The sequence below is a fragment of the Urocampus carinirostris genome, chromosome 18 (assembly GCF_059441175.1).
Source record: "Urocampus carinirostris isolate Australia breed hairy pipefish chromosome 18, RoL_Ucar_1.0, whole genome shotgun sequence".
In the NCBI taxonomy this organism is placed as follows: domain Eukaryota; kingdom Metazoa; phylum Chordata; class Actinopteri; order Syngnathiformes; family Syngnathidae; genus Urocampus; species Urocampus carinirostris.
The window spans coordinates 11,799,362-11,824,002 of NC_142366.1; the positions used below are offsets into that span (position 1 = coordinate 11,799,362).

The following is a 24,641-nucleotide window of genomic DNA, read 5'->3' on the forward strand; positions in this document are numbered from 1 at the left end:
TAGTACTTAAAATGGTTATATTAGACGTTTGTGACATGGCAAATAATCTCTTATTTTCACAAGAACATATATTATAACATTTGGAAAGCATTTTTACACAACTGTGAATATTGGTTATCATTTAAGAGATATGCAGGTTTCATTTTGATTTCAGTGCCAGTTAATTAATTACTCTATAAATGTAATTATTATTATGATGCAAACTTTGATTGTCACGGTTGCCCATTGCCCTCACTTGGGCCCCCTCGTTTGGCGCCAGCTGCTGCTCGTTGCCTGATAGGCTTCCCTCCTATTTAAACTCAGTGCTCTCATTCACTCCTTGTCAGTCTGTCAATGAACCTTTGCACTTGCAAGACCTGTATTTTGACTCCAGTATCCGGTATCGACCCCGTCTGTCCCGTCCTGTCCGGTATCTTGCTCCAGTATCCAGTATCCATCCCATCTGACTCGTCTTGTCCAGTATCTTGCTCCAGTATCCGGTATCAATCCCGTCTGTCCCGTATCTGGCTCCAGTATCTGGTATCGATCACATCTGTTCCATCCTATAGTAATATGGTGCTAATTTGTACATCAGGGGGTTGAAAAACTACGGCCCGCAGGCCACCTATGGCCCATCATTTTTATTAATCCTGCCAACAAAAATAGTGAAAACATATGGTAAAAAGGTACTACATGTAAAATATATACTGTTTTGGTGCTGCTCTTGTCCCAAGTGTCTCTTATTGCTCTCTTCGCCCAATAAGAAAATGGATTTTTTTTTTACAAAGAATTTTTGTGCACTTAACCATCTTTTTCCGCATGTTTATATTTTATTTCTCAAGATAACTCCTATAAAGTTTTAGTTGTGGTGTTGCTCTAGTTCCTAGTGTCCCTTTATGTCAATGTGTAATTTTTGTTAGATCCTTGCTGCCCTTCATTTAAACTCTATGCTATAAGAACCAGAACAGGTAGAGGACCCAGATGCGTAACGTTTACTCACAAGTTCATTGTGATATAGAGGAAAAACAAAAGGCAGCAATCCGGTGCTCATTGGGCGAGGAAAGCAAGCCGCTCTTGGGATCAGAGCGTCTTCGGAATGCGGAAGTGGATCTCCCGGAGCAGGAGATCGTAGCGTGGTCAAACGGAAAAATCGCGTCGATAGCCGGAGCGGGGGATCAGAACATGGCCGGTGGTCAAGAGTGGGTCGTTAGCCGGGAGGGCAGATCAGGACGAGGTCGGTGGTCCAAAACGGGTCGTAGTCGGAGACAAAGGGGTAATTAGGAACAGATGGGAGCCAGGGTCAAGGTGCTTGCCTTGCGTAAGCAAAGGTTTGCTGACGGACTGATAAAGGGCGCGTGGGAGTACTGAGCTTAAATAGGAGGGGGAACCAATCATTTAACACGCAGCAGCTGGCGCCAAACGAGCGGGCACAAGTGAGTGCAATGAGTAATCATGACATATGCGGCTCGTGAATCAAAGTTTTCCCACACAATTTTTTTGTTTATTTATCTATTAAATGGTTGATTTGTTTCTTATTTTGTCGTTGCCTTTTTTTGTTGAAAAAAAATTAAATCATTAAATACATTGTGGGAACACAATTGAACGTCTCCTAATGCCTAAATCCTCAGTATTTCTTATATCTTATATCTTATATCTTACATCTATGAACCCAAAAATATGAGGACTTGTGTAATATCAAAACCAAACATCAGCACATCAGAAATGAAACGTTGACTCACTGCTGCTTGTCGGTGCGTGTTGGATAAAATCCCGTGAATCTTAACTTTCTCCTTGTCCATCTGCTCGATGTTTACCCACAATCCTTTGCTCGTCGGATCCGACGGGCTGTAAATTTTGGATGTGTAGTAGTTGTGATCTGTGTCCTCCTATAAAGAAAAGAAATATTTAAATATTGTTGATATTAGATTATATTTAGTACCTTCCATTCATATCAACACCAAATTTGAATGATGCACATTGAATTTATTGTATTTCTTTTTAACGCTAATTCATTCCAAGCATGAAGCAGCAGATGGAGGACGAGCCATATAAAACATTTTATGAGATTTATGTTTTATGGCTTTCATAATTTGCCTGCACGCATTGACGTCATTCAAAATAATACTCGATTTTGAATTGTCGGTCCGTCGCGTTAAAATGTGGAAAATGTATTTCTCTTAAGGGCTTATTTACTGTTAGCAGTGTTTCTTGGAGTGCTAGGCCACCCATCAGGGATGAAATGAAGTAATAGAGTCTTTTTTGGTGTTGCCTGGAATTGTCTAATGCCTAGAGCACACTTCGCGCTATTAGCATAGGATAATTGATGCCAATGGCAATGTGCCCCACACACTTGAAGCTGTTTTCAGTTGCGACGTTCACATGATCCAAAAACAAGTCTCGGTGTTTTGACCATTCAGGATGACGATTAGCACAGAATCAGATAGCGTGTATAAAGACTAGCACATATGTACTCCTAAAAGACGAATGAGCGCTGCGTTGTGTAAAATATGCCCTATATTACAAGACAACAGCATCAGGGAATTTTCGACATCCCATAATGAACTATACACAGTAGAATTTGGCCCGATTGCAACACTGACATGAAAAGTTTTTTTTTTTCTGTTGTCAGTGGTATCTGACCAAATTGCATTTGTTTGTCAATGTTCCTTGAGGATTAAAGGAAACTCCAGTGACTGGACAATGACTCTGATGATACCAAAAGGGAACTGTAGTGTGTAGCATTCCCTGCTGCTTATTTCGAATGTGGGTAATTGAGAAATCCTGCAATAATGACTGTATGCAGTGATACATTTAAATGTTACAAAAAAGGTTGACAATCACTTTTATGGTAGGAGGGCAGGCTATGGTTTGTGGGTGAATGAGTTGAAATATCGTGAGTGCGTTGTAATTATTGAATAAAATATTCTGTTTATTTGTATGTGACACACACTCGTGTATAACATGCAGCCCTGTATACAATTTCATTTCACTCGATCTCAGTTTAAACTTTTAGTTAGATGCAATAAGAATAGAACCTAGGTCACAAACGTGGGAGCACAAAATTCACTGGACCACTAGTGGTATAGATGAGTTATGAAAAGGCAGTATATTTCATCACATTGTCACACCATTTTTATTCGGCACCGGGGACAAATCTTAATTTCGTTGTTCGCTTCACATATAACAAAGACAGTAAATGTGTTACTCACAATGCCCTGGCCTGCACTCGTGGGGAATTTGGAGACTGATTCCCCCTAAAAGTGCTCGGGCACATTTGACGCTAAAAGCAATGTCATCTATGTGTCAGAATATAAACTACGATTTCCAAAAAAATTAAATATTTTAAGCTCAAAGTTGCAGCTGTGAGACATCTTTAGACCTTCCGGGCCAGGGAAGCAAAAGGAAATCCCGTGACACAAGCATGTCTTCTTAATTTTGTACAGGAAACAATAAAAGTGCGGCCTTTTTAGAAACATGGCGCCAATGAGACGATCTCAAAATGGAAGCCTGCTTTTTAAAGTGCCTTTGTTTTGGTTTTTGGTGGGCATGTAACTCATAAAAATGTTGCAAGAACCCTAACCCAAAAAGACAGAGGACATCTGCCTTTGTGGAGCAATTTACTGAGGACCCCAAAATATTTTTTTTAGCGGTAATTGAATGCAATAAAACCATGTGATGTCATGATTACGGATTGGTATCACCTGCACCCACTCATTTGGCGCCAGCCGATGCGGGCTATCTATTATATTTTTAACCCAGCCACAGTCTCTTGGCAAATTAAGCAGATGTTGTTTCGGATTTCCGTGAAAAGAATACTCTAATTTGCACTTGTCCTGGAAGCAGTGGCCCTCACAGTCAACTTTCTTTTTTATCTCCTTTTTTTTCCAGTCGCCATGTTGGAAATGGGGTGGGCTAAAATTCTCACAGAAGGCCAATGGCAAGGTGGTCCAATGGCTACTGCCATCATCTAGTGAAATATAAATTTTTTAAAAAAAAATGTATTTATTTATCTTACAGTGTGGCTAACATTATTGGGTGGCCAGTAATCAATATTAATAAAAAAAATTAATACAATTAATATTACTAATTAAATTTGTAGCAGCAAGATGGCCGACAATGATGTCAGCTCCATCAGTGCATCGCAGGATGAAAATTATCCTCAATTATATATTGCCTTTGTGTCAGACCTGGCAGCTCTTTTTTGCTGTTCTCACCACCTCAGAAAATTACTGCACCAATGCGGCCACAATCCATTATCCTAATCACATTTTACTGAAAGCATGAAGCATTTTCTCTGGGAGTGGTGACTTTTTTTTGCAATTATTACATTTCTGCCTGCACTCGTACGGCAGCGATCTATTATGCCCAATATTATTTTATTGTGAACGCGAACCGACAAAAAAAACATTCTGTAGGGAGTCGTGCCCTTCTGGCCTGCCTTAAGATAAATGCACGGTTGCAGCTGTGATCCATTATCCCCGGCCAACTATGGTCGTGAGCAGGGGCCACAGTGTTTTTGGGGGGTTTGGGCTGTTGAAGCATCCCGTTTCTGCTCACCTACAATGAACTGTGCAGTTTTGGCCGCGATCCATTATCCCAGTCAACTATTCCTGAGAGCTGGGGCCGAGTCATGCATTGAACAGCAGCCCTGAGGCCAGAATCTATTATCCTCAGTCAACTATTGTTCAGAGCAGAGGCCGGCAGGGCACATTTTTTTCTATCAGTTTGGGCTGCTGGAGTGTGCCATAGTGGCACACCTAAAATGAACTGCGCTGTTTTGGCTGTGATTCGTTATCCCTTGTTGACTATTGCTGAGTGCGGGTTCTGACATAGCAACGTCTCATGCGTGGCGCCAGTTTTTCCTATTCTTTTTGCCTAAAAAAACAGCACCCCAGGGGCCAGAAACTATTATCCCCCAATTGACTATTGCTTCGAGTGCTTTCTGGGTGGTTCTGGTCCCTATTAACCTCGATATACGTGGGATTACAGTATTTTCTGAGATGGAAGGCAGTAACAGACACGGAATATATCAAAATTCCGCGGGACATAGCTCCTCATCAGTTACTGCAATTGACCTAGATTTTTTGATTTATTTTTGAGCAATCACAATCAAAAAGTACTTCAAATTCCATGAACATCTAAATGGGTTTGGCGTGCGTTGACATGGATTAACCCAATCTGCTTCAAACAAGAGGCACGGTAAATGAAAAAAATAAGTTATGATATATTTATTGTGAAAATGTTTGCATGGTTATCAATTACAGTCACTCTAGTTCATCTCCTGCCAGCACCACCTTGCAGATTTTAAAGTCCTGATTCCAAACCGATGGTTATAGTAGCACTGGAAATCTACGCTTTGGGAATTCCCCACTTCGAAAGAGTATGTGTGAGTGCCCGCAGACGTGAAATCTTGTCACCGTAAAGAAGCCCCCCCCATTACCGCACATTAGAACCAGCCACACAATCACAGATCCTTGGTCGGACCCCACGTACTCCAGTTTTATTTTCCTGGCATGCCGTCAACGTCTGACATGGGGTTAAGCCTCAAGACGGGCTGCACGTAGTGTGAATATGAGCAGCGGGGTGTGAAAATGAGGCCGTGGAATGCGCTTGATTTCTTTGAGGTATACGTCTGTCTGGGATCTCCCAGCTTCTGAAGAATCAAGCGATACTTGGAAAGGAGAAGAGTGTTGAATGTAACGTCCAGACAGGAATGCGGCATGCGTTGGATTCGTCTGCCTGTTTATATATTTAGGCTGTTCCTGGAGCAGACTGTAAAGAGTGACGGACAGCCGGCTAACAGTTTAACAGACCCGAAGAAAGCACCTAACGTTTGCTCATTTAGTATGAAATCAATCTGCTAGATAGCTAGATAGCCCATTACTGCTACGATAAGGGGTGTTATGCTTTTAATTAGTTCCTGAGTAACTTTAACTTGTTTTCAGGACTATTAGTAATTTAGGAATAGTCAAAAACTAGAACCAGAAAATATGTCAACAACATAAGTCACCCAAGCACTACCTACCTATCTACCTACCTCCCTACCTCCCTACCTCCCTACCTCCCTACCTCCCTACCCATCTATCCATCCATCCATTCATCCATCCATCCATTCAATTATCCACCTATCCATCCATCCATCTATTTTCGATACTATTAGTCATTTAGTAATAGTCAAAAACTAGAACCAAAAAAGATGTCAACAACATAAGTCACCCAAGCACTACCTACCTATCTCCCTACCTCCCTACCTCCCTACCTCCCTACCTCCCTATCCATCCATCCATCCATCCATCCATCCATCCATCCATTTTCTATACTATTAGTTATTTAGGAATAGTCAAAAACTAGAACCAAAAAATGTGTCAACAACGTAAGTCACCCAAGCACTACCTTCCTACCTTGTGAATTTCCCTGCGGGGATGAATAAAGTATCTATCTATCTATCTATCTATCTATCTATCTATCTATCTATCTATCTATCTATCTATCTATCTATCTATCTATCTATCTATCTATCTATCTATCTATCTATCTATCTATCTATCTATCTATCTATCTATCTATCTATCTATCTATCTATCTATCTATCTATCTATCTATCTATCTATCTATCTCACTACCCATCCATCCATCTATCCATTCATCCATCCATCTATCCATCCATTTTCTACACTATTAGTCCAGGGGGGGCGAACACGTGGCTCTAGAGCCGCATGCGGCTCTTGGCCAATAAGAATGCGGCTCTTTGCCTCATCATATTTCCTATATACTGTGGCTCTTTACCTTGTTTCATGTTTAGTTTTTGTGTGTGTGTGTGTATTGAGGGTGGACACTTTCCTTGAAATCAACACAAGAACAATACTGTATTGGAAATAATGGTAAATGGTCTGCATTTATATAGCGCTTTTCAAGTCAATGAAGACCTCCCAAAGCGCTTTAAAATGTGCTTCACACTTACCCATTCACACACACACTCACACACTAATAGCGGCCATGCAGCCATGCAAGGCGCCGACCTGCTTATTGGGGGCATTAGGGATTCAGTTTCTTGTCCAAGAACAGTTCGTCAGAAGCCAGGAACCGAACCTGCGATCTCTTGATCCCAAGACGAGCTAATATGTTTTTAATTGTGTGTGTTTGTGTGTGTCTGTCTGTCATGGCAGGTGTGGCTCTTTGACTCTCACAATTAAAAATTTCGGCTTTGTGTCAAACTTGTTTGCCACCCTGACAATTTTTTAAATTCGGCACACAATGTGTAGTGTTCCTCACCACAATCATGTAGATATGTTCAGTATTATTCCACATGCTATGTATCGCGAGAAATAAATTCTCAAAGTGGTCTGTGCAGCCCTTTGAGACTCCTTGCGATAAAGAGCTATACAAATAAACATGACTTGACTTGACTTAACAGTTTGAGTTGTGACGTCACCGAAACACATCCAGGAATCAAAACAATGGCGGGTTCTGTTCAAAAACAGATGGCAATTGTAGTATTCAATGATTATAGCACTAATTTTTGCTTGGAGTGTGACAGTTCATTGTATGATTGCTCAAGTTCTATTTCATCTGAGAGCCCTGTGTACTCATGAAAAGAGCCATAAACGGCTCGCAAGTCATAGGTTCCCAAGTCCTGACCCCTGCGCTACTGCATGTTATTGTTAAATTTTTCATATGTTCATTGTGCAAAGTACAAGATGTAATGAGTTAATAGCTTTTGATCTGTCTAACCAGGGTAGAAACATATGTGAATCTTTTGGGTGATTAGGGCTATACAAATAAAAATGACTTGACTTGACTTGACTGTATAGTAATCATTATTTCTTCATTTATAACTTCTTTATTATTTTGATTATTTTTAACTTCATTTAATTAGCTTCTACATCATTTCAGTTGTGTTCTATTTTGAAGCCATGACGTTTTCAAATCAGACTTGCTAACCGGTTTACACAAAGGGTTGGTGTGCCCTGGAAATTTCCGCGACCACTGTACCTTGAGTTTCGTTTTCCTCTGAGGTTAGGTTTTGATTGGGTGTATGGACTGTTATGTTATTATAAGAACTAAGGTAAACTTGTCAACTGCCAACAGTTTTTTATCAATATGTGCCCAGAATAGTCTGTTAATCTCACCCTTTTTTTAAAAACCTACCTTTTCGCTACTCAAAATTAAACAAACATATATAAAAAGCTCAAGACAAATCATAACAGTATATACTTAATGACTTCAGTAGCTCAGGAGGTAGAGCGCTCGTCTTGGGATCAAGAGATCGCAGTTCGAATCCCGGCTCCTCCGTGTTACATGTCGAGTGTCCTTGGGTAAGACACTGAACCCCTAATACCCCCAAAAAGCAGGTTAGTGCCTTACATGGCTATTGGGAAATGTGAAGCACACTGTAAAGTGCTTTGGGAAGTCTTGACTTGAAAAACGCTATATAAATGCAGATCATTTCATTTCATTCAACATAGTGCTTTTTTCACCATTTTAATATTTTGCTACTTCCCAGAGATCATTTTGTAGACTACTAACAAAATTACAAAAATACATATATATTTTTTGCCACTAGTTTACTTTAATGGAAAGATGTGAAGAGATAAAACAAGAATTACAGTGTATGTGCCTACAGTGTGTTCTTCCATGCGTGTGTTTAGGTTTTTACAGCTGATGATCAAAGAACCCTCTCTCCTGTCGGAAAGCTTGTGGACCCGAAAGATTGAAAGCCGTTTAAAAAAAACAAAAACACTTAACAAGCTCCACAGACCCCCTAAGGGAAATCGGCATCATTAGAACACTTTTTTGCCGGGCGCAGACAGTGGCGCCAAGGTACGAGGCCCTAGTACCTTTAATTTACATAGTCCCATAAACAGACCCCAACCATTAATCTCCAATAGCTCCACCAACTTGGTGCGCCCCACTGGGGTAATTTCCTGCTCTGCTGTCTGGTTCTAATTTGAAAGCACATCCCCTACATACAGTGAACCAACAAACAAGGTTCCCTAATCTTGATTTGGGATAAAAAAATTAATCCATGCACTTAATTTGCAAACGTTTAATCATCAAGAATGATTCATAGATGCGGTTGCTGACCACTGGGTTCTGTTCGCGTCTGATTTTATGGATTCGTTTTCGATAAATAAGCTCCGCGCTTGGCAGTCAGCTTTAGCCATTTAGGACCAGATTGCATTGGCGCTTTACTACCACTAGTGCCAGTAGGACTGGAGTGTAGTTTCACGACACAATATGTTTTTTTCCCAATTAATTTCTGTTTCTCTCTGACAACAAAATCTATCAGAATAAACCACACGACTTAAACAAGGTGGTGATCTCTAAAATTGAAAGATCCTTTTTAGTTCTGGCCTGGATTGCGCTCATGTTTTTTTCCAGGAAAAAACACAAGATGATGTCCTGGTCCTTGTCAAAAGTTCTTTTTTTAAAAAGGTTTAGGGTATGAAGATGTAAAATTGTGAAGCACTTAAGATCATGATCATTAAAAATGTAATTGTCATTCGCAGTTCTGGCCTGAATTCAGGGCCGGTTTTTGCTAATGTAACTGTTAGCTACATTAGCATCAGAATAAATGTTATGCAGTTATATTCCCTATCAAAGATTTGTTTTTAGTGGTGCGAAATTTGAAAATGTTAAATCATGAAGGACTGAGGATCCTGATTGCTAACAATTAAAAAATCTTTATATCAGTGACAGTCCTTGTCTGGATGGAGTGTATGTTTTTGCTATTGTAACCGTTAGCTGCATTTGAATGAGCATAAACGAGTAATGGTGTTGTAGTCTTCATCAAAAGAAGTAGGGGGTATGAGGATAATAAATTCTGAAAGATTTAAACAAGATTGTTATCTCTAAAAATTGATAAATCGTTGGCTTGTTGGCAGTTCAGGCCTGGTTTGAGCTCATATTTTCGCTAATGCTACAACTAGCTGCATTCGCATCGGTATAAAAGAGTTGGTGTCAGAGTCCTCATTGAAGTTTTTTTTAAACGATGATATTAGATCATGGTGGACAAGATTGTGAACACTATTAATTGAAATATTGTTATATCGTTGGTAGTTGTGACCTGGATTGAGATCATCTTTCATAAATAATACTCTTAGCTGCATTAGCATTAGGATAAATGTGATGATATCGTAGTCTTTGTCAAAAGTTTTTTTAGTGGTGGAGAATGTTTGCGAGGTTAAATCGTGAACCACCCTACAAGATCGTGGTCTCTAAACACTAATGCTAGTGTCTTTGCGTCGAAGCCTAATAATTAATCTTGCAAATTTTGATTTTAAAAAACTCACACTGTTTCAATTAGTCAGAAAGTGGCTACACTTCCTAAAATACCAGATTATTTCCCTTTAGTATAAAATAAAAGGTAAATGTTTAGAAATGAAAGGTCTAGCTCACATGTTTTCAGAATTTCAGAACATCCTCAGAGGACTAGCATGAGAATATCACCGCCTACCTCAATTTGCGAGCTGTTGCCAATGTCCTCGGCTGACATCAACCCTGGGAAGGCCTCGGCCTCATCCTGTACCGCTGCCGCCTTCCCTTCCTCCTCCTCATGTTCCTGTTCCTGACTGGCCCTGTTACTGTCCATATTGCGTGGGCTGTTTGGAAGCCATCTCCTCCAACGATGTGTCTTCACGTCCACTACCACATCCTCATCCGGCCAATGCCCGTTGTGCATATAAGAGATACCTGAGAGCAAGGCAACACAGTTAGCGGGGAGTAAATAGCTTATATGCCGATACTTTCTTTGCAGTTCAAAGAAATCCCTCAGTGACTATTCCACGATCCATTATCCCTAATCGCATATTGCTGTGAACGTGGACCTGCTGAGGGCATTCTTGGGGCTTTTTTGTCCACCAATAAGTAAACTGCACTCGTGCAGCCATGATACATTAGTCTAGATTGCATATTTGGCCAGAAAGCTCTTTTTTCAAATTCGGACTGCTGAAGCCATTGTGGCTTTCCTAAAATTAATTGCACTGATTTGGCCACGGCCCATTTTTCACAGTCCACTATTGCTGAGAAGAGGGGAACAAGAGATCAAATTTGAGTCATTCCGGGCTACTCTTTTCTTTGTTCTTTCTGCCTAAAAACAAACAGCTGCCATGGGGCCGCAATCCATTATCCTTAATTCCATATTGCTGCAAGCGGGGACTTGCAGTAGAAACCTTTGCCTTTCTGGCCTTTCCAAAATGAAATGCATGGTTGCGGCCATCATCAATTATCCCCGGTAAACTATTACCGAGAACAAGGGCCAGCAAGGCACATTTCTTTCAGTTTGAGATGCTGAAGCATGCAATTGTGGCCCGCTCTAAAATGAACTGCACTATTTTGGCTCTGATCTATTATCCCCAGTCTACTTTTGCTGAGAACAGAGAAATGAGAGAGCAAATTTGTGTTATGCGTGGCTGCTCCTTTTTCAGTTTTTTTCTGTCTAAAATGAACAGTGTGGCCGCAATCCATTATCCCTTGTCAACTATTGCTGTGGTCATGGACAGGCAGAGTACAGGTTAAAAATAGCGGGAGAAGATACTTCGCAGATTCTTGCATATAAGGGGGAGGGTTCTGGTAGTTATTAACTACAATGAACGAGGTTCTATGATATGCTAGCTGAAAGCTTTTTGGCAAAAGCACAAGCACCGTTGCCAACTCTTCCCCATCCTTCGGGCGACAGTTGCTCCTAAAAGACGACTTTAAATCCCTCTAAAAACAGAAAACATAAGTGGAATCATTTTCACATTGTTTCCCACATGACAGGAAAAAAAATCAAGGCAATCACGGCTTTAGCCGTGCTAAACATCACGAAAGACACAGGCATGTGTTACGAAAGAGTTTTATCCCAAATGGAAACATTTGCCCGAGGTTTGCTCTTCCAAGCTAAAAATAACTTCTCGAGTTTGCCACACAACTAAGACAAATCACTGGATCATGATCTTAACAATTGAAAGGTCTTTAGATCTATTCTTTTCCTGCAGTCCCTGGCTTGGGTTCAGCGCATGTTTTCACTAACGCAGCAGCTAGCCGCATTGGCAGATAGCATCGCTTTAGTGGATACCTCCCCTTTAGCCACAAGCATCAGTTTAGGAGTAAATTCTATTTAATTTTGCTACTAATGCCAGTGTTGGGGACCTTAACTACGAATACTAGTATTAGTTTTTTGGGAGATATTTAAAACAAAAGGAGAAAGTGGTTGGTTATTTCTTGACTAATCAACTTAATTCGTAGACAGTTATTAACCCAAATTTGGTTGTTGTTTTCCACAAATGTTATTGAAGTGTATTAACCTGAACCTAAACTTTACCTTTATGACTAATGTAGCTTATGGATAGAAAGCTTTGGTGGCTTAAGCTGTTATCATCACTCAAGCAGCTCATGCTCTTGTCAAAAAACCTAATAAAAATTCCAAGCATTGGGGACAGAGTCGCGAGCTGCTAATGCTGGGTTTTTGCATTTATGTCTACAATCAAACGACGAAGAAACACTGAGCTTCATAAAAAAGAATAGATGAATAAAGAAATAGATACATAAAAAGGCTTTGTTTTTTGTTTTTAGATAAATTGACCCAATTCTTTTGTAAAATATGTGTATAATTAAATTATTTTTTGCAATGATGCCTTACACCAAACCATCCAGAAAAACTGAGATCCTTAAAAAAAGAAAAAAAGGAATACATTAATTTAATTAATTTAATATAAATCCTGATTTGTGTGTGTCAGTGTATGTATTTGTATGTGACCTATAGGCTCTGAAACGGCCAAACCGTTTTCATGAAAATTTACAAAGTTGTACTTTAGATCTTGACAGGTGTCTTTAGCTAAGTCTTGTGTCAAAGCACCACCAATAAATACAAACAACAGTTGATAAAGATCCTCTTCTATGTGGTCTGCTTTTATAGGGTCTCTAGTGACCTCTGGCGGCAAAAATTAGATACTGCAGCTACTGATCACAAACCACTCCAAGCAACCGAATCCAATCTTAGGGCCATTATGGTTGTAAATATACAAAAAGATAAATATATTTTGTTTTCGTTTTTAAATTAAATGACCCGCTTTTAGGTACAATATGTGTATGAATAGCTATTTTTAGCGTTATTAATAATGAAACATTGTCTTTTATTCACCGAAACAAGGCTTAGTTGTCATCTGAGAACATTCAGGCACCAAGTTTATTAATATCTGGGGATAGTTTTCTCAAAAGAACAAGAATAGGCGATTCTAGTGATAAACTATAAAAAGTTAAAGGTGCACCTAAATATTTATTGCCTAAGATTTCACAAATAAAGGACTTTATAGAGAATGCAATGGCCTGGGGATGGAAAAAATGTTTGCTGAGTGTTATGATGGAAAACTGGCGAAGTGGAAGTAATAAAAGGAGTATTCTGAAGTGATTTGGACTAAATGACAACATTTTCCCCAGCAAGTCACTTAAAGTGGTCTCCCGTGACTCAGCCTTCACAATAAAAGATAACTTGTGTTTCCTTTCTCTTTGATTTACACTCACTGTCCAGTGTGTGTCATTTGTCAAGCTTGTAAGACCATTACCCAAAACCAACCCTCAGGGGGATAAAATGTCACCTGGCTGTGGGGACTTTTTCTTAACCTAAGTGAGAAAGCAAATCTTTTTGTTCCTTATGAGTCTTCTCGGCCCTTTGCTGTCTGATTCACACCACAAGGCCCCCCTGCCGTAATCTGGTCGCCCCTAAAACTTCTCACGACGTTTATCAGGTCATAAACTGCAGAATGAAGGTCTTGCTTTTGACCGGCCATGGCTGGCGGGAAGCTGACACGCCAGAAATAAAAGCACAATGTTGCTGCATTGCATCTAAGAAAGAAAAGAGCTTTTCTCAGCGGTGCAAATACAAATGAGGCTGATGTAAGTGTTGCTCATCCTCTGTGGCTTTGATTTTCTCTTTGAGTGGCTCTATAATGTTCTTTTTTAGGGGGATCCCCTTTAGTTTTTCTCCACCTGATGTCTTTATTGGTTTGGCCCTTTAAAAAAAGGACAAACCATAAACTAAATTGCGAAGGAGTTCCACAAATATGATTCAAAAGATGTATTGTTTTCCCCTTGTTAAATGTATTCCCCCTGGTTGAATTGTTTGGCCCTTTTAAAAAACGACAAAAAGAAACTCGACTGGAAGAACGACACTTTTTTTTCTAATAATAATACAACTCAAAGAACTAATTTATGTACAACATTTTACATCATATATTTTATATCAATATAATATTAGCACAACAATTTATCTGAGCTTCACGAGTCAAACTCATGAATCACAGGGTGTAAAGTTTAAAAAAAATGCTACCACACATATAATTTAGGAACTATCCATCCATCCATTATCTGCGCCGCTTATCCTCACTAGGGTCGCAGGGGTCTGGAGCCCATCCCCGCCAAATTTGGGCAGTGGGCATGTGCCAAGAACCGGGACAGGAGGAGGACCCAGATGCGTGACGTTTCTCATACAAGCTTTATTTTAAGGGAAATGGGGCAGTCATGCACGTTAACCCAAACGCCAGTGATTCGTCGATCGCTGGGCGGAAGACGTAAGGCAGCAGTCTGGAAGCCAGAGGCCGACGAGATCGATACCAATTGCACAAGCAGATATCAGACAGATGTCTGAGCTTCATAACATATTTTTCAAGAGGGTGTTTTTTTCGAGGTCACATTTATCTCCCCCTACTTGAAAAACCACCACAACATCAAAGCAAAAACCTAGAACTTGTAGGTTTGGGTTCAGAAATATACTATAACTAAAATATGTAATTTCCTGATAATAATTATGTCAATCATTTAAAATTAAAAGTTTCCCCCAGTTCAATTTATTTGAATGGTTTGACCCATGTTTAAAAAAAGACATGGATGGAGATGAGGGGAGAAATCAAAACTATGACTCAAAGACCTAATTTATGTCTAGTAATGATATCAAACAACATTCTAACTATAGGACAGCCTTAAGTAAAGTAAAACTATGTGTACGAGCTTTGTAATCTATTTTTCTAGGAGGGTTTTTTTGTTTTTTTGGTTACCTTTGCTTGAATGATTTGCCCTTCTTAACAAAAACTGCAAAGTGTATACAATGGTGTTCTACTTCTAAGTACACTTTTGATTATTATTTGCTCATCTACCATCAATATGTAGGCATTGGGTTTAAAATCTTGTAGTTTTGTGTTTCATGTATTAATTTTTTTTTCAACTGATGTGGAAGTTTAGCAAAAAAAAAACTCTGCATCAATTTCCGAGATGGTTAGAATTAGGCATTGAACCCCTCCCTCCAATTTATATTATTCGCATTTACCTAACATTCCATTCAGAAAATGTTCCGTCATTACTTGAATAAACCAGACCGAGCCTTTAAGTGCTTTTATGAAAGTGCAAAGACATTGCTGATGGACAAACGTCAGAAAAGTGGGCTTTTAATGCTTAATTTTATAGTGAACTCGCATACATAGAAGCCTACTCTATCATTAAGCAAGCCCATAAAGGGAAAGTTAAAAAGCAGGTGAGGAGTGAGGTAGCACCTGCACAAAACCTCAAATGTCAGCAGTGACGCAAGTCTTGCAGATTCCAATGCAGTCATATCACTAATTGAATCTCTGTATTACGATTTATATAACTACAGTAATTTACGCACTGTAAGGCTCATCTAAGAATCTAAAATTCGCCATAAATTCAAAAGTACCCTTTATAGTCCGGAAAATCCTGTGGGTTTAAATTTTATTTTAAAATTACAATCATAAAATTGGAAATGCAAGAGTATATCTCCTTGGGAAATTCCAAGAACCGTCAGAAAATATTTTTTTTCCAGAACTGAATACCTCTTCTCTCATTTTCCAGATATTTAGTCATTTATTTTGCTAAGATCATTGGAAAACATTTACTGTATATACTACCGGGCAAACCACTAACGAAAGGCAGAGAGATCTAGTTGTATGTTAGTTTGTAGGTAGGTGGTACAGTGTTCATTTTACCTCTGAAAAGTGATGGGTCCCGGGGACTCGCATGCTCAAAAATCTATGGGTAACAACAGAAATCTATGGGTCCCCAAAATTTAGTGTTATCCAGGTTGAAATTGTAAATCGGCGACAAATATATAATATAAATCTATATATTCATTCAGTTTTAATCAACACAGTTTATTGGTAATACAAATCGGTTTTCACTTTGTTTTTTCAGTTCACAACAATATTGTACATTATACAAAATATTATTGCTGAGATAATTATATTAATCTATATTTTCATTCAGTTTTAATCATCACAGTTAATTGGTAATGCAGTTCAGATATTCTTCGTGGTTTGCTGTCCCGCCATAGTTGTAATGCCTTCTCAAGGTCCAATCCATTATCATCCTCCTCATAGCGTCACCAGGAATATAATTTAGTCCATTTTGGCAGAAAAGTCCTTTTCTTGCTAGGAGTATTCTTTTGTTTATTTTCTTTCGTCGAATCGTTCCCTTCAAAACACGTGTTTTCCTTGCCTTTGCGGTCTTCTGAAGAATTTCTCCGCCGTTTTTTCGTGCCGGATTTATTGCCGTTGTTACCACTTTCTGTGTTATGTTTCGACTTATTACCGACACTGAAGAAATGTTTTGTTTATTTGCACCTAATACCAAATGTTTTTTCTGAGGCATACTTCTCTTTCACTCGACAACCGCCACAACAATGACGTCATCTCGAAGGAACGAGATCTCGTTTGCCGAGATCGGCGCGAGTCCAAAACAACAATGGCGGATCTGCCTGACGAAAAGTTTGGAGTGCGGTAAATCTTTCAAATGACAATTTGAAGTCAAAAACGTTGCGTCCTGGGGACGCATGTTGTTGACCCAATGCGTCCCCAGCAAAAATGATGCGTCTAGGATGCAGGGTCGCGGGCAAACGAGAACACTGTAGGTAGGTATGTAGGTAGGTATATATGTGGTCATATCCCTTGAGAGGTGTGACTGACAGCAAGACAAACACATACACAAAAACAAAGAAAAAAAAAAAGGAAAAAAATAATATAGATAAGTAGCAAAAAAACTGAAATTGACCATGGACAAACCAAATGCCCAAACACCCGAACAAGTTAAGCACCTCGGCACCCAAGATGGTCATGCTTTCGTCCCCTCAGATGAGGCTAGACACAAGAAAGCTGCCATGTGACACAACACACTTTTCTGTTCAACAGCAGTGCCCGACAGCTTTCACTGGTTTACCCCTGTCGTATCATACAGGTGCCCTGCCCATTCCTTAGGACACGTCCAAACATCCCACTATCCTTCCACAACACCTTTCCACTAATTCCTATCACCAACAAGAGCTCTAGCTTCCACTACATTTAGACCTCTTTCATACACATACATATATCAAGTCAAGTCAAGTCACATTTATTTATATAGCCCTTAATCACAAAAATGTCTCAAAGGACTGCACAGGATTATGTTTTTAAACCGGTTTTGCTTGTATATCTATATATATATATATATTTATATATATATATATATATATATATATATATATATATATATATATTTTTTTTTTATATATATATATATATATATATATATATATATATATATATATATATATATATATATATATATATATACAGGGTTGGGTAGGGTTACTTTAACTTGATTACTTTCAATTACTTTTGGATCACATCAATACCAAATATACTAATAAAAGTCAAAAGAAACTAAATATGAATAAAATTATGACTCACAACACGTGGTAAGCTTTCTCTCCTGGCTTTGATCTCTTTGATCTCCGGCAAAACTAACATAAAATGCGACAGAAACAAAATAAAAATAAATCCAGCTTGCCAACATCATTTTTGCCGTTCCATGTATTCCGTTACTCCCCAAGCCTGCACAAAATTTAGTAATTTTATTCATATTTAGTTTCTTTTGTCTTTTATTAGCATATTTGGTATTGGAGTAATCCAAAAGTAATTGAAAGTAATCAAGTTAAAGTAACCCTACTCAACCCTGTTAAATATATATATGTGATTTTATTTTATCTTTTTATTTTTTATTTTCCTTTGTTTTCTGGTCTATATAGCTTCCAAATGTATTGATCTTTTTTTACAAGTTTTTGTTTGGAGAAATTGTTTGACAATAATCAGAAAGCCTTGCAGTACTAGAAATGCAGATTAAGAATAAGTGACAACAACAACAACAACAACATTCTTGTAACCGTAAATTTGCTATCAAAACGCATCATAATCTAGTGTGAGTTAGCGACCATACAGTAAATGTGCAACACAATCTAAATAAATGACACAATAAGAACTCGTTTTTGTCATAAAAGGCACAAAATGTAAAGAATACCGCTCAAACTTTATATTTCAAGGTCAACGACGTCCTAAGAAAGAGATTCCAATATCCCGCTTGACTTAAAATCCCCGGTGGTCCCCTTTACCATCGTTTCTGTTTTCATGGCTGATTAGTCACGTTTCTTCCCAGTCAAAACACTCCACCGCAGACCTCCTCTGGGTTCCAGATTGGAGCGGCAGATAAAGGGCTGCTGTTTTTTCTTCCACACTTGCGGTGGATAACATAGTGTAAATATGACGTATTATGCAACAGTTACAAGCAAAACCGGGTTAAAAACGAGAAGAGAAGGAAAGAAGGTGACATTTAAACAGAAAATGTAGTCATTTTGACTGTGTGGGATTTAAAAGAGCTCAAAACGGTAATAATTGAAGTAATTGGGTTGTTTTTAACACTATTTTAAAAATGTTAAAATATCCTTATGTTGTGGAAGCTTTCTAGTCTCATAAAACAACCAGCCACCTTGTGTGATAATAATCATCTTGGCCAATACAGTACTGTAATCCCTCGTCTATCACTGTTAATGGGGACCAGAATCCTGTGCTTTATGCAAAGTTTTTAGCATGCCTGTGCTGGCAAAAATTTGCTCTCTCAGCCCATTTTTTTCAGCAAAAGTCATCTGGGGATAATGGATCAAGGCCAAAACAGTGCAGTTAATTTTAGACAGGTGACAATGACACGTTTCAGAGGCCAAAACCAAAAAAATAATTACTCTGCTGGGCTACACTCTAATAAATAGTTGTTTAAGGATATTGTATTGCGAACAAAAAAGTGCAGTTCATTTTAGGAGGGCCACAATAATACGCTTTAGGCACTAGGACCAGAAAAAAAAACTCTACTGGCTCATGCTCCCAGTAAACTTAGACCAGGGTTAATAGATTGCAGCCACAACCAAGTATTTTGTTTTCGGCAGGCCAGAACAGCACACTTCCAAAAAAAGTGACAAAAAAGCATGGCGACAGCTCGTAGCTTTAGCAGCTCGTTACAGTGAAAATAAATTTATCAATTAAATTGGACTCTGAGGAAAGTCAAAAGAGCGCAAAGAAACGGTGATCACGGCTCACAGATATATGGCATGGGGAAAAAGGATTGCAGCCATGAAAGTTCTGTTCATTTCAGGCGCAAATAATGGGGGGAAAAATCCACCAGACTCGATGAAATAGGCTCTTCTAGCCCACACTGGCAGCGATATGGGGTTGGGGATAATGGATCGCAACCACATGAGTCCAGTTCATTTTAGGTGGAAATAATGGCCAAAAAGAGCAGTCAGACCCAACAAATATTGCCAGCCTCGCTCTCAACAATGTGGGATTGGGGATAAAGGATTGCGGCCGCACAAGTGCAGTTACTTTTAGGTGCAATTAACAGCAAAAAAAGCTGCCAGGCCCGACTATATTGAGCACTGCTGGCCCCCGTTCACAGCAATATGCGATTGGAGATGATAGATTGTGGCCACATGAGTGCAGTCCATTTTAGGTGGAAATAACAACAAATAAAGAGCCCCCAGGCCAAAAAAGTGAGCTTCCTCTTCCCACTCGCAACAATATGCGCTCTGGAATAAAGGGCTGGAGGGGTTACGGTATCGTACCTTTACATTTCTCCACAATCACACTGCTTCTCCTACATTTGAGCCAAGTACAGTCTTATGTCGACAAATATCGAAACACTTGCCAACAAAATCAGGTTTGTAAATATGATTTTATATACGAATTACTACTAAACACAACATAACAATAAAACCTTTAGAAAATATTGCACTGTGTTGCCTCTGGCATAATGCCAATCTCTTTAAAAAAAGCGCAATGAAATGGAAAAACATTTATCAGCTTGGAAAATGTTAATTACATTTCGCAGAGTACGTCCAAAATTTATACAGAGTGCTGTGTTGACAAAAAGAAGCCTTGGAATAGTAGACAAGATTGATTAGTTTAAAAAAAAGCATACATATGATGTGACAAAGTAGCTCACATAAACGATTAGTCTTTTTTATAGACTAATGGACAATAATCTTAATGGTCATTGGCGTATAAATTTGGAGGGCACCAATGCAGTAAAAGTGTGGTCCAGTGATTTCCAATTCTAACTGTGGCTTGAGTCAGGACAGTCAAAAAGAAAAAACAGGAACGTTGAATTGCAACCGATAGAATATGTTTTACGTTTATAACAATTGCATGAAAATCCTAGACGCCTTGACGCACCGTCTGAATAATTTTAAAACATAGTGCTAGCAGGAATCATCTGAGGTTCATTTGGATCAGGGGTCAGCAACCTAAAATGTTGAAACAACTACATTGGACCAAAAAACAAACAGAAAAGAGCCGCAAAATAATTAAAAGCCTTATACAGGCGCTCCCCTAATTACGACTATTCAACTTACGTAAAATCGTAGATACGAATTTTTTTTTCGGGATGTCGGAAAATTTCCGGACATTGCTGTAAGTTAGATTTTGTATTGAGTGCACCTTTTTCCCCGTACAGGACGATAATGTAGTGCCTCTTTCTGCCGCTACCGGTGTGTGGCGTTGTGAGTGGTCACCCAGTAAAAAAAATCTGCTTCCTCTTTCTAGTACGTGTGCAAACATCTCTCCTTCACCTGCTCATAATCCCACCGCTGCCACCAATGTAGCGTGTCGTTTTTTGTGGATAATGGATTGCTCAACGAGGGCAGCACGGCGGCGCAGTGGTTAGCCCGTGTGCGGCATAGTTCTGAGGTCATGAGATCGAACTTCCTGTGTGGAGTTCGCATGTTCTCTCCGTGCTTGCGTGGTTTTCCTCCGGGCACTCCGGTTTCCTCCCACATTCCAAAAGCATGCATGTCAGGTGAATTGGCCGGTCCAAATTGTCCCTAGGTGTGAATGAGCAAGTGAATTGTCTGTCCCTGTGTGCCCTGCGACTGGCTGGCAACCAGTTCAGAGTGTCCCCTGCCCACTGCCCGAAGATAGCCTGGATGGGCTGGAGCACCCCCGCGACCCTATTGAGGATAAGCGTTGCAGATAATGGATGGATGGATTGCTCCTTGTTCATTAAAAAATACTCAGAAACACATTCGTTGCCATACTGACATCATTCATGCGCACCTCACATTCTACGCCTACACTATCTCCAGTGCGCTAAGAACTTCGACATTCTTAATATTATATATCTCGTGCATCCATTCAATATGGTTGGTGTAAAGTGTAAAGAACAGGCGAGCCGTTTCTTTTAAAATAAAAGTGAAATAAGAAAGCTTGATGCGGTTGAGAAAATGGTCGGAACGCTTTTTTTTTCTGCCACTTTTTACCACAGAGGAGGACCTCTTGAAGCGCATCTCCCAAAAGTAAGTTAAACATACTCAATTCATCTTTTTAGAAGATACTATTTTATGAAATGTTTATTTTTTAGTACAAAACGATACAGGTCACCGTGGCAGCACGGCGGGGCAGTGGTTAGCGCGTGTGCGGCACAGTTCTAAGGTCTTGGGAACCTCCTGTGTGGGTTCAAATCCAGCTACCAGCCTACCTGTGCGGAGTTTGTATGTTCTCCCCGTGCTTGTGTGGGTTTCCTCCGGGCACTCCTGTTTCCTCCCACATTCCAAAGACATGCATTTCAGGTGGAATGGCTGGTCTAAATTGTCCCTAGGTGTGAATGAGTGAGCGAGTTGTCTGTCCCTGTGTGCCCTGCGATTGGCTGGCAACCAGTTCAGGGTGTCCCCTGCCCACTGCCCGATGATTGCTGGGATGGGCTCCAGCACCCCCGCGACCCTACTGAGGATAAGCGGTGTAGCTAATGAGATGAGATGAGAATACAGGTTACCTATACAGGCCTTAAACATACTTACATAAACCTCAAACATACAAAATATAGCACTGAAGCAACTTACAAACTAATTAAACTTACAAACGATCGTCCGGAACCTAACTCGTTCGTAAGTTGCGCAGCGTCTGTATAAGCCTTATGATAAATGCAACACATGTTGGTTGTATCTATATTAGCCATATTAGCCTAATGACTAAGTTTCACATCCTATGGAGAATGATGCACCACCTGACTATTTTGGTTTAGGGTACTGCCTCGAGTTTAACTTCCTCACAATATTTATAAACGGCTTCAAAAAAAGGAAATTTAACAATGAAATCCAGTTTTCTATGACATTTTTATTTTGAGGATTCGAAATAACAACAGAATGGAATGTGCATAACGTGGCCCTTTGTTGAGCAACAAAACGAATGCAATAAAACGCAGCATGTATTTATGGAAAATAAAGCGAGAGCATTTTGAAAAGGTAAAATAAATATAATCAAATTGATACAGTTTCAGTTGGATTTCTATGCAAATGTCAAACAAGTCTGGTCTTGGGTAAAACGCAGGAGCATCCTGACGGTCTCTATTTTGATAACAAACCAATGCAGCCATCCTCGGAGCCTGGACTACAAAACAAAAATAATATCCCAAAGTGTCATTCAAAATATATACTGACAGAAATTAGAAACCACTATAAAAAACAGCTACTTTGTTACTAAAAACGGGCCTATGGCAGGATTGTCTTCATTTCGTGTAACTTCTGTGTTGAAATTGTGAGTGTAGCAAGAGATGAACCCTTTAACATTCCTGTAAAATTCCCTTTAAATCCCAATCCAAGACGTACCCAAAGTGAATTCAATGCTGTTCTTGAACCATTGGGAGAATATGGACAGTTTTGTTCTCTTTTGAAAGGTAAGACTCTGAAGTTTTAATCACCATAATAAGTGATCCGAGTTGGTACACCAAAAAAAAGAAGGCTTTTATTCTTGCCTTTTTTTGCGTTCAAATTCCTGCAGATGAGTGTAGTATGGTCATCTTAGCTGGAAAACAGGTGAGACAATAGCTTAAAGCCCTACCTGAAACTAAAACTAAACACTGCATTTTAAAAGGGTAGGTTTAGGCGTTTCCAAAAGTGGTCATTTGGGGACGACCAGTTTACAGCACTAAAACATTTGCAACTGTATTTTATTCTGGCCAAATCTTTTGACATTGTGAAAGAGTAAATGTTTGACGTCTCTTTCCAGAAGTCAATCAATGATTTCGCACACTCGCGTGTGATGATCGCGTGTACAAATGGATCCCAGGTTCCATTTGCGCACTTTCATTTTCATCTCTAATATAAATACATCCCCATAAAATGGCATGAAATTGCGTTGGGAAATGTATTGGCTAAGATCCAATAAATAGAGCTGATACACTGTTCCCCGGCCCAGACCAAAACCACACTTCTCCTCTCGAATCCCAGATTTGACTTCCTGACGAATAGTCCTTACCAGGGACACTGAGAAGTGTGATCCCCCAGTGGTTGGAACACAATCTCTGGCCCCCTCTTGAAAAGGGGGACCACCACTCCAGTCTGCCAGTCCAGGGGTACTGTCCCCAATGTCTATGAGATGCTGCAGAGGCGTTTCAACCATGACACGTCGACAACATCTTGGGCCTTAAAAAACTCCGGGGAATCTCATCTACCTCTGGGGCCTTGCCACAGAGGAGCTTTTGACTTCAATCCCAGAGATATGAGACACAAGCTAATGTTTAAGATCAATCTGCCAGTAATTGCAAGCCATGTTAGTATTTGCACTTGCAAATTCCTACAGTCATGGTTCTGTAGCTCAGCTGGTCCTGGAATATTCTATAATAAAACTTCGAAGGAACTGCTTAATATACACATTCGTCCACTCGTCCTTGACCACTCGTCCTGTAACCCGGATATTAAAATGAATACGCCAAGGAAGAATAGGCCTTCAATTTCACATAATAATAAAAATTCAAATATTTTAGCTACCTCAAATCGTGACCAGGAAAATAAATACCCTGCTACTACACAAATGAAGTGTTGTCATAAATCACATTGGACTGTTTCTTATGAATGGCATGATTTAGACAATGTCAAGGAGTTTGCTAAAATAAGTATATATGCTGGATTCATGCTGGAACCGGCACGTGGACAGGAAATACCCTTAAAACAAGCTTTGGCGGATGGGACCAGAAGCCTTCTGTCGCCACTGCGGCTTTCGTCATGTAATAGGTGGTTAACCAGTCGGTCATCATTTGAGGGACGACAGAGCAAACTGTGACAAAACCTTTCAAGAATTGAGGATTCCAGTGAGGCACGTCGTCTATTATACTATTTCAGAATATTGAGTGATTTGACTGCAGGACCATTCACTTGGCTCGGCTCCATTTTCCTACTCCAAGGTACCGGGGCGATGCATCATTGAACACTCCGGGTCTCCCACCATATGAGATTATTCCCTTCTGCTGCCCACAACCCGGTGGCGATATTACTCTTTTCTTGAAGGTCACGGGCTAACCGAGCACTAAAATGGCATTAGGACGGGACA

At 39.7% G+C, this 24,641-nt stretch overlaps 1 protein-coding gene across 2 annotated transcripts in view; it reads right to left on the reverse strand.

Moving 5' to 3' along the window:
- LOC148348369 (plexin domain-containing protein 2-like) overlaps positions 1–24,641 on the reverse strand; it is a 98,201-nt gene that overhangs the window by 43,097 nt on the left and 30,463 nt on the right. For both annotated transcript variants that reach the window (XM_088322566.1, XM_088322565.1), the window contains exons 2-3: positions 10,436–10,671; positions 1,719–1,865 (exon numbers count right to left, since the gene is read on the reverse strand). In XM_088322566.1, coding sequence (XP_088178692.1) covers positions 1,719–1,865; positions 10,436–10,671 — 383 coding nt within the window. The remainder of the gene's footprint in view (positions 1–1,718; positions 1,866–10,435; positions 10,672–24,641) is intronic.